General features: G+C 33.3%; 1 protein-coding gene across 1 annotated transcript; it reads right to left on the bottom strand.

Annotated features, from left to right (window-relative positions):
• Positions 1-2,562: 2,562 nt before the first annotated feature.
• LOC108194907 (uncharacterized) lies at positions 2,563-5,161 on the bottom strand. Its single transcript, XM_064082054.1, has 6 exons — positions 5,137-5,161; positions 4,286-4,353; positions 4,011-4,102; positions 3,184-3,259; positions 2,845-2,907; positions 2,563-2,745 (listed from the first exon to the last, which is right to left on the bottom strand). Exons 1-6 carry the CDS (start codon positions 5,159-5,161, stop codon positions 2,563-2,565), a joined length of 507 nt encoding a protein of 168 aa, XP_063938124.1.
• Between the last annotated feature and the right edge of the window lie 8,231 nt (positions 5,162-13,392).

Below are 13,392 nucleotides of genomic sequence, written 5' to 3'. Positions count from 1 at the left end.
TTGTTGTTGAGGAAGTAAAAGCTTGGTGATAATTAAAAGCACGAGGCTTCTCATGGCGATTATCATAACAAGTCACAGCTAAAATGCACTTTATAAAATTCATGTACCATTCATGAAGACAAGTATATCTAGTCACTAGCATTTCTATATTAATTGTATATCTTTTACAATAACCATATTTAAAATAAAAAACAGCTAACCAGTAATACAAGTACAAACAAAAAAAATTAGACAACTTTTTTTTTTATGAACACACAAACATGGTAAATAGAATATTTTCTTAAACATCATCTTCTCTACACATGTCAACAAACCAACTAAATCCGTATGATGAACCATTTTCCCGTATGCCTAGATTCTTCTCCTTTCGTCTTGCTGGAGGTTCATATGTGTAACCAACATTGTACATCTGTCAACTTGGTTCTACAGGTTCAGGGTCTGATAGAGAGAACTATAGTCTAGCATTCCGAGCTACAAGTCTGTAGTTGCTTCTGGATGTGCCCATGAAAAGGGCCTCTCTTGATCAGAAGATCTGGGAGTCCTCATAGTACCCCATCGGGAAAAGCAATATGAGGTGTTCGGCTTTTCACGTAGTTTTCTTGAAAAGGCCTTCGAGTCAAAAAAATTGAGGCAAGGCCACTCATTCCGCCTCATGAGGCAAAGCCACTCAGATACTCAATATCATTCCTTTTTTAGCGCACTCTACAGTGTTTCTTTGTTGTTTCCACACTCAACTAGGGAAATAAGACCTTGGCCTGCAATGCGAAAGAATATCAATTCCTTATACTGTTCACGTGGTAAGAAGTTTCAAAATTCAGAATGAAAACTTAAGTAAAAACTCTCATACTAACACATATTATGCAAACATGTGCATTATATAAATGTAGGAGCTACTCTCTAAAATAAGATGCAAGTTACAGAAATGAACACAATTACTCGATAAAAAGTTTTAAGGAGTGTATCAAAAAAAGACAAAAAAGTGGTTAAAGCATATGCAGTTCCTTTTCCTAACAGCATTCGCATATGAACTACACCATCAAATTCAGAAAATGATAGAAAGAATAATCTAATGAACTAGCAAGGCTATAATAGAAACTTAAAAAGCAACAAATCAACAATGGAACCAGAACCCAAATAACAAACACTTTGAAAAAGCTAATATTGATGAAAATCTGGAATGTAATGAAGTTTTTAAAGGAAAAAAAGCCATACACCTAAATACTTGATACCACACCTTTTCTTAGTGCACCCTAAAATACTCAAGACCTAATTAATTGGATTTAGCATGCTGAGTTGTACTCATCCAAATAGTTATCTTGAGAAAATTGCAAAACCCTTTAAATTGCTGGCAACAGAGATGAAAATTGTAACTACAAGAACTATAGTTCTGAAGAAACACCAGCTTTATAAGGCTAAAATGAAGTGGCAATATTTTGGGGAAAGAACATACCTTATCAACATAGCCCTCATGGGTGTTACGAGGTACCTCCTCCACAACCCAACCTTCAGGTAGCTTGTAAGGGGAGCTAATTGGGGTCTTTCTAGCGGGAACAATCGCCATTTTGTACTTATTTGGGCCTTCTCATCTGCAAGTTTCAGCATCTGGCAACAAGCCAGCGACAGTCAATATATATACAGATTTAGTAAAGTCGACAGCTTTCAATATATCTTATTTGAGGCTATGTACAATCTAACACTTGAGTTTTTCAGGCAACTCTAATTTACATCATGTTTATCACTTTATTTCAAATTAAAGGGCTACTAAACAAACCAAGGGTTCTATTTGGAGAAGCAGTAGCGGCTTGGACTAATACTTTAAGGTTCTCGGTCCCTGTCCATCAATGTCCAGGACCATTTAACCGGCCATCATTTCCTGGTTGGCACAAAATTATAGCCTGAAGGTACTTCCACTTCCACCTATAATTTTTGGCTGAAAGGCACTTCTATATCTAGCTATACTTTTTAGCTGGTAAGGGAGGGTAAAAGTTTCCTGGACATCAATGGCCACCATATATATTCTAGTTAGGATTAAGCATATTCCTAATAAGATTTCATTGATTGTGAGAAAAGGCATACAATGGCATACACAAATATGGTGCAACATAGTATATTAAGAGTATATTTCAACTCTTATCTATTTCTATTGTTTAATTACAATAATTTTTGTGATAATTGCGCATTTTCACTGACAACATCCTTTAGAAGATGGAGTGAGTAAGCTAATCATATGTGGCATAACAATTTGATTATCTATTCGTCATCTATACAAACATGTTAGCTGAATCAACAGTATATATATATGACATTAATTGGGATCACTTGCTTACAAAGATGCAAACTCTTTTCTAGCACTAAAGTGTAATTAAGAAGGCCTTTTGCATGAGTACTAAAGATAGATCGACTTGACTTATTACAAGGCTCATTGTTCAGTGCTACTCTTGAGACACCAAATGAAGGGCAAATCACATAGTCTTCATTAGAATAAGAGTTAATGATTTAAATGATAGATTATATTATTTTTTGTCACTAGATACACCAATAAACTACGAAAATAAGTTTAGATTAAAAGGTTGTCCTGACACTTACATTTGGAAAAACCCGAAGATATATAGGAGCATAAACGAGATCAATCAATATTCCTTGCAACTTGAATTTCATTACAGGGACATAAGAATCCATAATAGTTTGCAGATTTGTAACTTCATCCATTTTAGCCAAAATTTTATGCAAGGAGGAAAAACATTCCTGTAGAGAAAAGAACGCAAACAACCAAATTAATTTAACACGATGTTCAGGTACTTTCCATATTTATACACTACTTAAAGAAATTTATATTTCACGTACCTCTAGTCTCACATTATAAGGCCCAACACACAAGGTGTCTAAGTCAGCTCCAGGACCATGTACCTAATTTTATTAGGTATAGACTTTTGAATCTCAAAAGGCCTTCTTATCATTTTTCGCATGAAGTTTTCTAGTTAAAACATACACACACAGATATAACCCCACTCACAATCCAAATCAAACCAATCATAAGAGATAGTAAGCTAAATTGTGACGCAGGTGCACATAAACACAAGTGGCCGAACCAATAAGAGCCTAACTCAGACTGAACTTCGATTGAGCCGGAATATTGAAAACATGATTAGAGAAGTTAAATGAGTAGGGAAATGGAAAGAGGACCTTGTCAATACGACCAGATCTGAATGGTGGAGGCGGTGGCGGAGGAGGAGGATTGTAGACTACCAAAGACCCTGGCCTGCACAGAGAAGGGCGGTCAATTGCAGCATATAGTGAATGAACATGTTGCAAAAACTACAGGAGAAAACAAAGAAAGAAGACATGCACTTTTACCCAAGTATCTATAGTAAACTACAAGAAACTACCCAACTATCCATGTGTTGATTATAGACAAACAAAGAAAGAGAAACTATAGGTCGCGCATGCATTATAACTCAACTTAAGTGCAATCCAAATTAATGTAAACTACAGGAGGTTTTAATTTGCATTATTGCTCGAATGTTCAAATTTAAATTTTCGTTGGTATTACCAATTCCTTTTAACATACATTAATTCCTACCCAACTATCGATAGTAATACTTCATGTTCATGAGTTGTCAACAGCCAGAACTTATATTTAAGCCACCTAAAAGGCCTAATGGAGTTTATTGACTATTTATTATATTATTTAGTTTTGATACTTGGATTTGACACCACAAACAATCAAATAACACCAGAATATGATGATGTCTAGCTTCAAGGTTTTCGCCTTACTCATACATTAAATTTTCTTCTTTCTTTTTAATATATACTCCCTGATCCCATCAAATGTAAGCGAGGAAAAAAAGATATAATCAAAAAAATTTCTTTACATGATTTGCAAGTTCTGTACCTTGCAATAGGTACAAGCCAACAAATTTTTAAGGACATAACCATATCAACCCTTAACATAAATTCAATAATCAATTAACATGAAATAATTTCATTATATAAAAGTAAAATAATATTACCTTAAAATATATATCGTGGACATCTGATTCTCAATCTTTTTTGGAGCATTTTCTTCATTATTTGCTTGAAGTACTTCATTGATAGGTGTTAGCTGAACATGAAAGAATATGATAGGGGAGTTACATTAAAAAAATCTATCATAAATCATTTTGAAGATATTAGATATATTCAATATGGGAATTATAGAGAGAAAATTCAATGTTTGTCACAATAAAATTGTAAGCTCATCATTGGAGATATGTTTCCAAGATTCTACGTAGATTCAAGATTTTACCATTAGCAACATTTTCATTTCCTCTTTCTTTGTGAAATCCTCGTCTTCCCTGCCACTTGTTATCCACCCTAGCCAATATAAATAGAAAAAATCATTCACAAGTCACAAATAAAATAAAATAAAGCTGAGCAAGTACATGAAATGTGACCTAGTTACAATCCAAAGCAAATAATAGTACTTGCCCGTAAAATATATAGTATCTATTATAATTGGGACTAATAAGAAAGTCTATGAAATCGAACTTATTAAATAATCGACTATCCATTTATGCTTTGAAGGGTACATACACAAAAAGACAATTAATTATACTCGCAAAATAAAACTGCACACAAAATTTATATTTTACAAAAGGAGAGTAGACATGGCAACAAAAATCAATCATATCATGTAAGCAACTATATATATTAACATATAGTTAGTATGTAGATTATCAAACTAAGTGTAAACAATAAAAACTCATATTCTTAAAGCCAAGAACAAGTCTGTTTTTAAACAGAGAAAACAAAGCCTAAGCGTACTATTATTTCTTCGTACTCCTGTACATTACAACTGAGTACATACAAATATTTAAAGGATAAGCCAACTAGTAAGTCAGCTAAAATCATGCAACTACTCCCTACAAATACTCTAACACTCCCACTTATCCAAAACTCCTCCAAATATTACTCAAACAAACAAATAACCTATTTTACCTGCTATTAGCGTGGGTTACGTGATTCAGCAGTAACACAAATAAATAAAACATATTACAAATATTATCACCTAAAAACAAGTTTTAGATTAAATCCCAACAATCTCTCCCTTAATCTGAAACTTGTGTGGTCACTATCCCACTCGATCAATAACATTACCTTGCCCTTCTGGCAACTCCTTCATCCGCCCGCATGGCTTTTAAACCGAGCCCGTATGGCTATTCTTCTGAGGCCGTATGACTATTCTTCACAAGCCCGTATGGCTTTTATACTGATCCCGTATGGCTATTCTTCTGAGCCCGTATGGCTATTCTTCACAAGACCGTATGGCTTTTATACTGAGCCCGTATGGCTATTCTTCTGAGCCCGTATGGCTATTACTTCTGTGCCCGTCTGGCACGCCCATACTCTAACACTCCCACTTATCCAAAACTCCTCCAAATATTACTCAAACAAACAAATAACCTATTTTACCTGCTATTAGCGTGGGTTACGTGATTCAGCAGTAACACAAATAAATAAAACATATTACAAATATTATCACCTAAAAACAAGTTTTAGATTAAATCCCAACAATCTCTCCCTTAATCTGAAACTTGTGTGGTCACTATCCCACTCGATCAATAACATTACCTTGCCCTTCTGGCAACTCCTTCATCCGCCCGCATGGCTTTTAAACCGAGCCCGTATGGCTATTCTTCTGAGGCCGTATGACTATTCTTCACAAGCCCGTATGGCTTTTATACTGATCCCGTATGGCTATTCTTCTGAGCCCGTATGGCTATTCTTCACAAGACCGTATGGCTTTTATACTGAGCCCGTATGGCTATTCTTCTGAGCCCGTATGGCTATTACTTCTGTGCCCGTCTGGCACGCCCATATGACACTTACACTAAAGAAAGAACTCCATATGCATCCCATACTGCACATGATGATCTCTCCTGTATTTCATGGAACAGTTGGCACACTCTATCAAAACCAACGTTTTGTCCCCATAATTAATCTTTTCCGCCCGTATGGCTATTTTGTTTTGCCCGTCTGGCACATTGTATAATTCTGCTCTGTGCACCATAGTAATAACCTTGATTCCCACAGGCAACAACTCCACTAGCAGATTGACCTCTAGGCACTGAAACAGGTGCCCCATCAGGATCACTTATGACCAGAAGATGTGTGTGAACCATATGCATTCCTTGACGCACCTGCTAGACCACTTCCATAAGCACCAGCCGAGCAGGACCGCCATACCGATGATTGGCACCACCGTACTGAGGCTGCATGAACCCGTTACCCTCACGACCTTCATGTGAGCTTACATCACCACCAGATGAACCTAGCTCTGATACCAAGTGTAGATTATCAAACTAAGTGTAAACAATAAAAACTCATATTCTTAAAGCCAAGAACAAGTCTGTTTTTAAACAGAGAAAACAAAGCCTAAGCGTACTATTATTTCTTCGTACTCCTGTACATTACAACTGAGTACATACAAATATTTAAAGGATAAGCCAACTAGTAAGTCAGCTAAAATCATGCAACTACTCCCTACAAATACTCTAACACTCCCACTTATCCAAAACTCCTCCAAATATTACTCAAACAAACAAATAACCTATTTTACCTGCTATTAGCGTGGGTTACGTGATTCAGCAGTAACACAAATAAATAAAACATATTACAAATATTATCACCTAAAAACAAGTTTTAGATTAAATCCCAACATAGTAGGCCATATTAAGCTTTTAGTTCTGAATTAGCAAAATATAAATCTAACTTTTTTTGAAAAAGATGAATAAGACTAAATTATACTTACAACACTAACACAACACACAATATTTCATATATTGCTATGGTATGTTTTCACTTATATTCTTGTAATTTTTATTTGATGGAATCAGCCTCTATTTGATACACGAAGAACAACCCCCGCCCCAAAAATCTGAAATAACGTCTACAGAGAGAAAATTATCAATTCAATACTCATCATAAAGTAAATTACTTAAAAATCAAAAAACTACTGTCCTTCATGGTGAATATTTACAAATCACAAATGCAACTTAACAATCATATTACAATTACATTTTCAGATACAAACATATACAGAAAAATGGAATATAAACTTTGCTAAAAAATTAATTAAGTGTTTGGAATCAACATAAGAAATCCTAAACATAACAGTAACACTAAATCCAGGTCTTCCAGCCCAAAAAAAGATTCACCAAAAAAATAATAATCAAAAGCAATGAGAAAATTTTATAGAAATGTATATAGGTATCACCTTTGCGGTCCTCTGGTTCTTTATTCTGAGACTCTCCCAACTCGTTGTCCAGAGATTCATCAATAATGGAGACGCCGCAGCCGAAACCTCTGATAAAAGCCATAAGTATATATATAACCCTAGACGACAGGAAGAGGGATTTATATATAGTTTGCTTTTTATTTAGGCCCATTTGTTCAAGGGTAAATGAGCCCATTGAAGAACAAGTTGGAAGAGAGATAGTTTGTTTTTTATATTTTTAGGGCCCATATGTTTAAGAGTGAACAAGCCCAGCGAGGTGAATAAAAAAGTGTTTGGTAACATTTTTTTTTGTCCACGCTACTTTTCTTGAAGTGAATGGTAATAGAATTACAAGCAGTAACAATCATATTTTTATACACTTTTTTACATAAATGAATATCCTCATTATGAGAATTATTTATATTTATGATTAACTAGATAATTTTTGTTAATAATATCTATATCATTTTTCATAATTTACATGTTATTAAAATTAAAATGATTGTGAATTTTACATCAAAATAACATGAGATTATTATTTAAAAATGAACTAATATAACAAAAAATTATGCAAAATACATATAAACTAATCAAATAATGTGTGTTATTAGAATAAGTAATGATATTTTTTTCCAAAATTTTGAATTTATAATAATTAATCTTGAAAAACAATAAATTGTGTCATTAAAAAAAATTATTTTAACAAACAAAATCATCGGTTGAATATTTAGATTTATCACTCCATCAAAATTTTACTCACCAAAACAAACGACTTCTTAGTTGTTGTTTTTTTTGACGAAAAGCTAGAGATTTTATTTAACTCAACTCCATCTCAATACAAGCTTGAATATTGATAGTAACAGACGACCTATCAAAACTACGACTAGGTATAAATACAATTCCCTAAGCAAGCTGATGAGCAACCATATTTTGTAGAACACTTGACAAATAACAATTGAACATGACACTGCATAAAACTTCGACATTCCTAATTAATCACTCCAAAATGAGACCGCATTGGAGTTGCTGACCTGATGGTTTGAACCACAACCAAGCAATCAGACTCGAGGGTAACTCCTAACCATTTCTTCTTGTTTGTTCTTTGTCTTTCACGTCTGCATACAATATAGAGCCTGTTCTGGTTTCTTCATAATGCACTCCGACTTCGTTAAGACTTTTGTTTCTATCAATCTTCCATCTGAATCTCTAGCGTCCATTCCGAAACCAACTTCAGACCTATCTTCAAAAATAGTTGCATCAACGGACACCTTAACTGTGTTTGGTTGGGGCTTTACCCAGGAAGCTAGTAACTCCATCTCTATTAGCCTGTGGTTCAAGAAGAATGCTAGAAGACCTGCTCAGGGCGATTGTAAATTGTGTAAGCCTGTGTTTCGCTGCTGCTACTATCTTGTTAACAGATGAGAATTTCTGATTCCAAACTAGATCCTTGCGAGCCCTCCAGATGGCCCAACACAGGGTCTGCTTCTGCATAGTGAAATTCATTAAATTAGATATGAAGCATATAAATCATATTGAATTTTTTAAAATTCTAAAAAAAAAGATATTTTATTGGGATTTTTATCAAATATTCCGAAATTATACAATATCAGATTAGTATCTTAATAATTAATAAAAATTTATGTCAATATTCATCATTTTACATTATTAAAAATTCTTGCAAGTTAAGATTTTACGATACGAGAACTTTTATATGATTTTAAATATAAGTGTTAAATTCATTTTGATTTGCTACTCAAATTTATTATCATTTTGAGTTTACATATTTTGAATTAAAAAAATTATTTCTCATGATCTAAGCATATATAGAGGTGATTAGGACTAATGTTTCTATAGACCCACCTACTTTTTTTTATTGTTAGTTTACCGATATTAATAAAATATAAGAAATCAAATAATTTCATTATATTTTTTGGTTGACTATGTTGACTATATTTTGTTTACATATTCCTTAAAATTATATGAAAAAATTAAATATGTGGCCCGATCAAAACTTACCAATATCAAATATCCGTCCAAAGTAAAAGATTTGAAATGATTATAAATTAGTCCAATATTAGGGTGAATCAAATCTTGCCGAAATTGTTAGGAAATAAAACTCATAAAAAATTGAAAAATCCACTAAAAATTCAAAATTCAAAAATGACTGCTACACTGAAAATTAAAATAGGCGTCATGCCCTAGGAATAGGACCGTAATTAAAATTTATAAATGGGTCACATTCTTACTTCTATTTTCACATTATTTTTTCTCTATATCTTTATCTTCTTTTCATAGGGTTCAGTTTTTGGTTTCCCGTTTCATAAGGTGAAAGAAAAATATTGCTTCAAAGAACAAAGAACAGTCATTGAAGATTACTATACTGAAAGAAAAAATGTGTTAGTTGGAATAAATGAAAAACAAGAGATGGCTATATGAAGTCTAAATATGTCCCTATCTTGCCTTTCACATGCATAAGTTATTCTCTGGACCATTAGGCATCAATTCTCACAAATTATAGAATATTTTGAGATACCTGTTGTCTAATATGCTTTAAATTAATGGGATATTTTATTTGTTAGTTTGATGAGAAACTAAGTAGAATCTCACAATTTATTCAAGGTGATTCCTGGGTCCTGAAAATAAAGGAAAAATACAATCTGCTACATGAGCTAGAAGTTGTTGGAAATGTGATAAGCTTCACCCACTAAATATATAAATAGTATAGTAATGATTTAACAAGAAAATAAACTCAACGTCACACTTTTTCTTAGTGGATAAAGCTACGGCTTATTCTAATTTATAACAAATTCACACTACAGCATGCAAAGAGCTTCAGCTCTTCTCATCACTTCTGTGTTTTACAAACTTGTATATCTTACTATGCATGCATGCAGTAACATAATAAGCCTGTCTAACACCTGCACACCTATTCACTTATGTATGTTTACAATTAATAAACCTGCTTCATATTTCTACAGCCCACCATAATTTTAGGATATATATTGAATACACATTTATGCAGCTGCTCTCCTTATCTTTATTTTTCAACCTTCCATTTATTCAAGCCGTGTGTAGCCTACCTTGTTTTAAGGAATCCAAGCTGGTTCATGCATGCACGTAGTCTTGATTTTGAGTTTACACAAAGCAAGCTGTTATAGTTAATAACATGGACTAAATAAAAATCCTTTAGAGTTGTCCACCGGCTTCGACTTCACTGCTGCGTCTTTTATTTTTCTGCCTTTCATGCTACTACATCTGTTTTCAAGATTTGCTGATATTATTTACCTTCCAGAGAGTTTGACATCTAACAGAAGTGAGTTCAGTTTCTGCAGAACCTGGGGATGGATTTCACAGAGCACTACAGATCATCAGCCCTGGATCAGTAATCCAAGAATTTAATTAGTGTGAGTTTTGAATTGAGGGGGTCCAGTATCATGTTCCCGGTCTAACTGATACCTGTTTTTATAAGCAGAAAAACCAGGCTTTAGTGAAGGAGTTGAGAGTCCCACCTTCAGGGGCGAAAGACCTTTATTTCGTGACAGAGTATTCTCAGCCGACATGGGACAGTTCAAGTGCTTATGGAAACGATGGTTAGTTAGCGGAGAAGTCCTGATTACAATCTTGTTTGATACTTTTTTACCTTGGCTGTTGCACTCAAGGCTGGGACAATTAATATTCTGGAAAGTGGGCACCAAAAGGTCAATCTCAATTTCTTAACGAACTTTATAGTAGATTTCTAGTATAATGTGAAATGAAAAAAGTAAGAAAATAATATTTAGTTAAAAGTTCAGTAACTTGTAGTAGTACACCTTCGATCATAAAACATACCAGTTTTTATGATATTTAGTGAAAAGTTTTTATGATGGTTAGTTAGGATGTATTTTTTCCTATGACGGCATCAGTCTCCATTTGAAACATTTTGCACACTGAACCGTCAAAGGGAATAATTACATAACAAACTAGAAGATATAATATTATAGAGATGTATATACATATCACCTTTCCAGTCTAGTGGTTCTTTATTGTGATCTTCGAACTCGGCGTCCTGAGCTTTTATTAGCGTTGGCTGTGCAGCAACCTAACACCATGTTTATAAAGCTGTAGCTATACATGAATGTATGTAGGGATGATATACAGCAGCGACCACGGGGTTTTAATCATGACCATGTGGCACTGGCATCTTCATTTGTATTTCATTTCTTAGCAAGATCCATTAAATTTGGTAAACATGTTTTATTGTATTTCTTAAAAACATATACTTTTGTTTTCTGAGATAGATTTATTGAACTTGCTCAGGGGTTTCAAGTAAAGTCTTATGACATCTTTAATCGTCTTTTCTGTTTTCTAAGCTAGATTCATTGAATTTGGTAGACAAATTTTTCTATTAGATTTTTCAAATATATACTTTTCTTTTCTTGGCTAGACTACTCATCGTATTTGGTGTGCAGATTGTATTGAATTTTTTTAGGATATTAAAAATCAAAGATATTTGGTTAAGATTTTTAATAATATTTTGATATCAAATGACATTTAACGAAAATTTTAAAATTAACTAAAATTTATGTGGATACTCATCGATTTGGATTTGAAACATTACTAGTTGTTAAAAAGAGTATGCAATCTCAATACACTAAAATTGCACTACTTAAACAAACCCTTTAACAAAACTACAAATATTTGTACATGTTCCGATCTATATACATTAGTCATTGTCTCGACAAAGAAGTTATATCTGGCCTTCCCCTCCAGCACCCACTCCCTGAGAGCATTGACTGTCCAAGGGTTTCCAAGCCCTTGACAGTTCGAGCTTTAAAATTTTCAGCTAATACCAAGACCTTCTACTTGATTTACAGTAGGTCACAGTAAGCCTTGAAGGTGGTATCACAGTTACGCTTTAGTCGTGTTTCACAATTCAATATAATGATTATAATAAATGGAAGCCATGCACCTCAAATCATGGAAGTCGTCGTTTTCTTTGCTTTTCTTGGAGTCCAATTACCCGCCTCAGTAAAACTATCTTATAAAAAAGAACAAGATTTCAAGTAGAAAAGATTGATTGTTTAATACTAAATGTGGACATGAATGGCAATAAAATGCACTAAAATTTATGTATTATTCATGAAGAGAAGTATTCAACCACTGGCATTTTACAATAACTGATATTTAAAAAATAAAAAATAGCTAACAACAACAACCAGGAATAGTGAAATTTTTAATAACTTCTGCCCAACAAAATTCAAAATGTTTTAAAGAATGGCCTCTAGCGACTACTTTCATCGTCTCTCACAATAACCCTTCTGCTACCATCCTTGAAGTGTTTTCACTCTACTCCACTGCTCCACACTGTCTCACTTGATTTACTTTCTTTACACATGGTAAGCACCAGTGTCACAAAAACAATAGCACAATCAACTTAACATATAACTTTTTGACTGTTTAGCTTCTAAGTAGGTAAATAATCAGTCGATTATTTTTTTATCTTTATTTGGCTACCTCTATTATCATACAATAATCTTGTCAAATGGGGTGTTTCTCTATTTTTCTGTGCCATACCCACAAGATCATGATTTTTAATAAATACAAATGATCTCAATTAAATGAGAAGAATTTAGAATAAATAAAAGTGGGTTAATGATTTTTATCATTAATAAAAAGACATCTAATTCCGTTGTTTTTAGACGCTTTATTTTATATAACAATATTTTTTTATAACTTATAAGTTTTCTTACATGAAATTTTCCAACTAAGTTTTCATTTTCAAGTCAAAAAGTAAAAATCTAGATGGACTTTGTAACCATACATATCTGAAAGAGAATATACAAGTAAAAAAAATATTTGGAAAAAAACTTGCAAAGTGAATATCACCACCTAAAAAGATAAATAATTAGACATTTTTCTTATTCAACAACAAATACTGCAATTAGAATTGAACTTATCCACCTACATTTTGAGTGATATATATTTCCAAAGTAACAACAGCTGTACCCTCGTCAACAAACCAACTACAATTGTAAAATGCACCATTCTCCTTAAATTTTCTTCTTGGTAAAACCATGAGATTCTTTTAGTTCACAAATCTGAAAAATTAGCTTGGTTTTTCAACACGAGGCCTGATAGAACTGTTGTACTAACACACT

Source organism: Daucus carota, chromosome 7 (assembly GCF_001625215.2).
Source record: "Daucus carota subsp. sativus chromosome 7, DH1 v3.0, whole genome shotgun sequence".
NCBI lineage: Eukaryota > Viridiplantae > Streptophyta > Magnoliopsida > Apiales > Apiaceae > Daucus > Daucus carota.
Note: the sequence above shows the minus strand (reverse complement) of the source record. Positions and strands in the feature narration are given on the sequence as shown.

What these genes read in the sequence shown, in the direction of transcription:
- LOC108194907 (XM_064082054.1), bottom strand. Translation starts at nt 5,161, where the DNA reads ATGAAGGAGTTGCCAGAAGGGCAAG. An exon ending in GGAGTTGCCAGAAGGGCAAG is followed by an intron (nt 4,354 to 5,136) that starts GTAATGTTATTG and finishes TATATTGGCTAG; the next exon opens with GGTGGATAACAAGTGGCAGG. An exon ending in TCCACGATATATATTTTAAG is followed by an intron (nt 3,260 to 4,010) that starts GTAATATTATTT and finishes TTCTCTGTGCAG; the next exon opens with GCCAGGGTCTTTGGTAGTCT.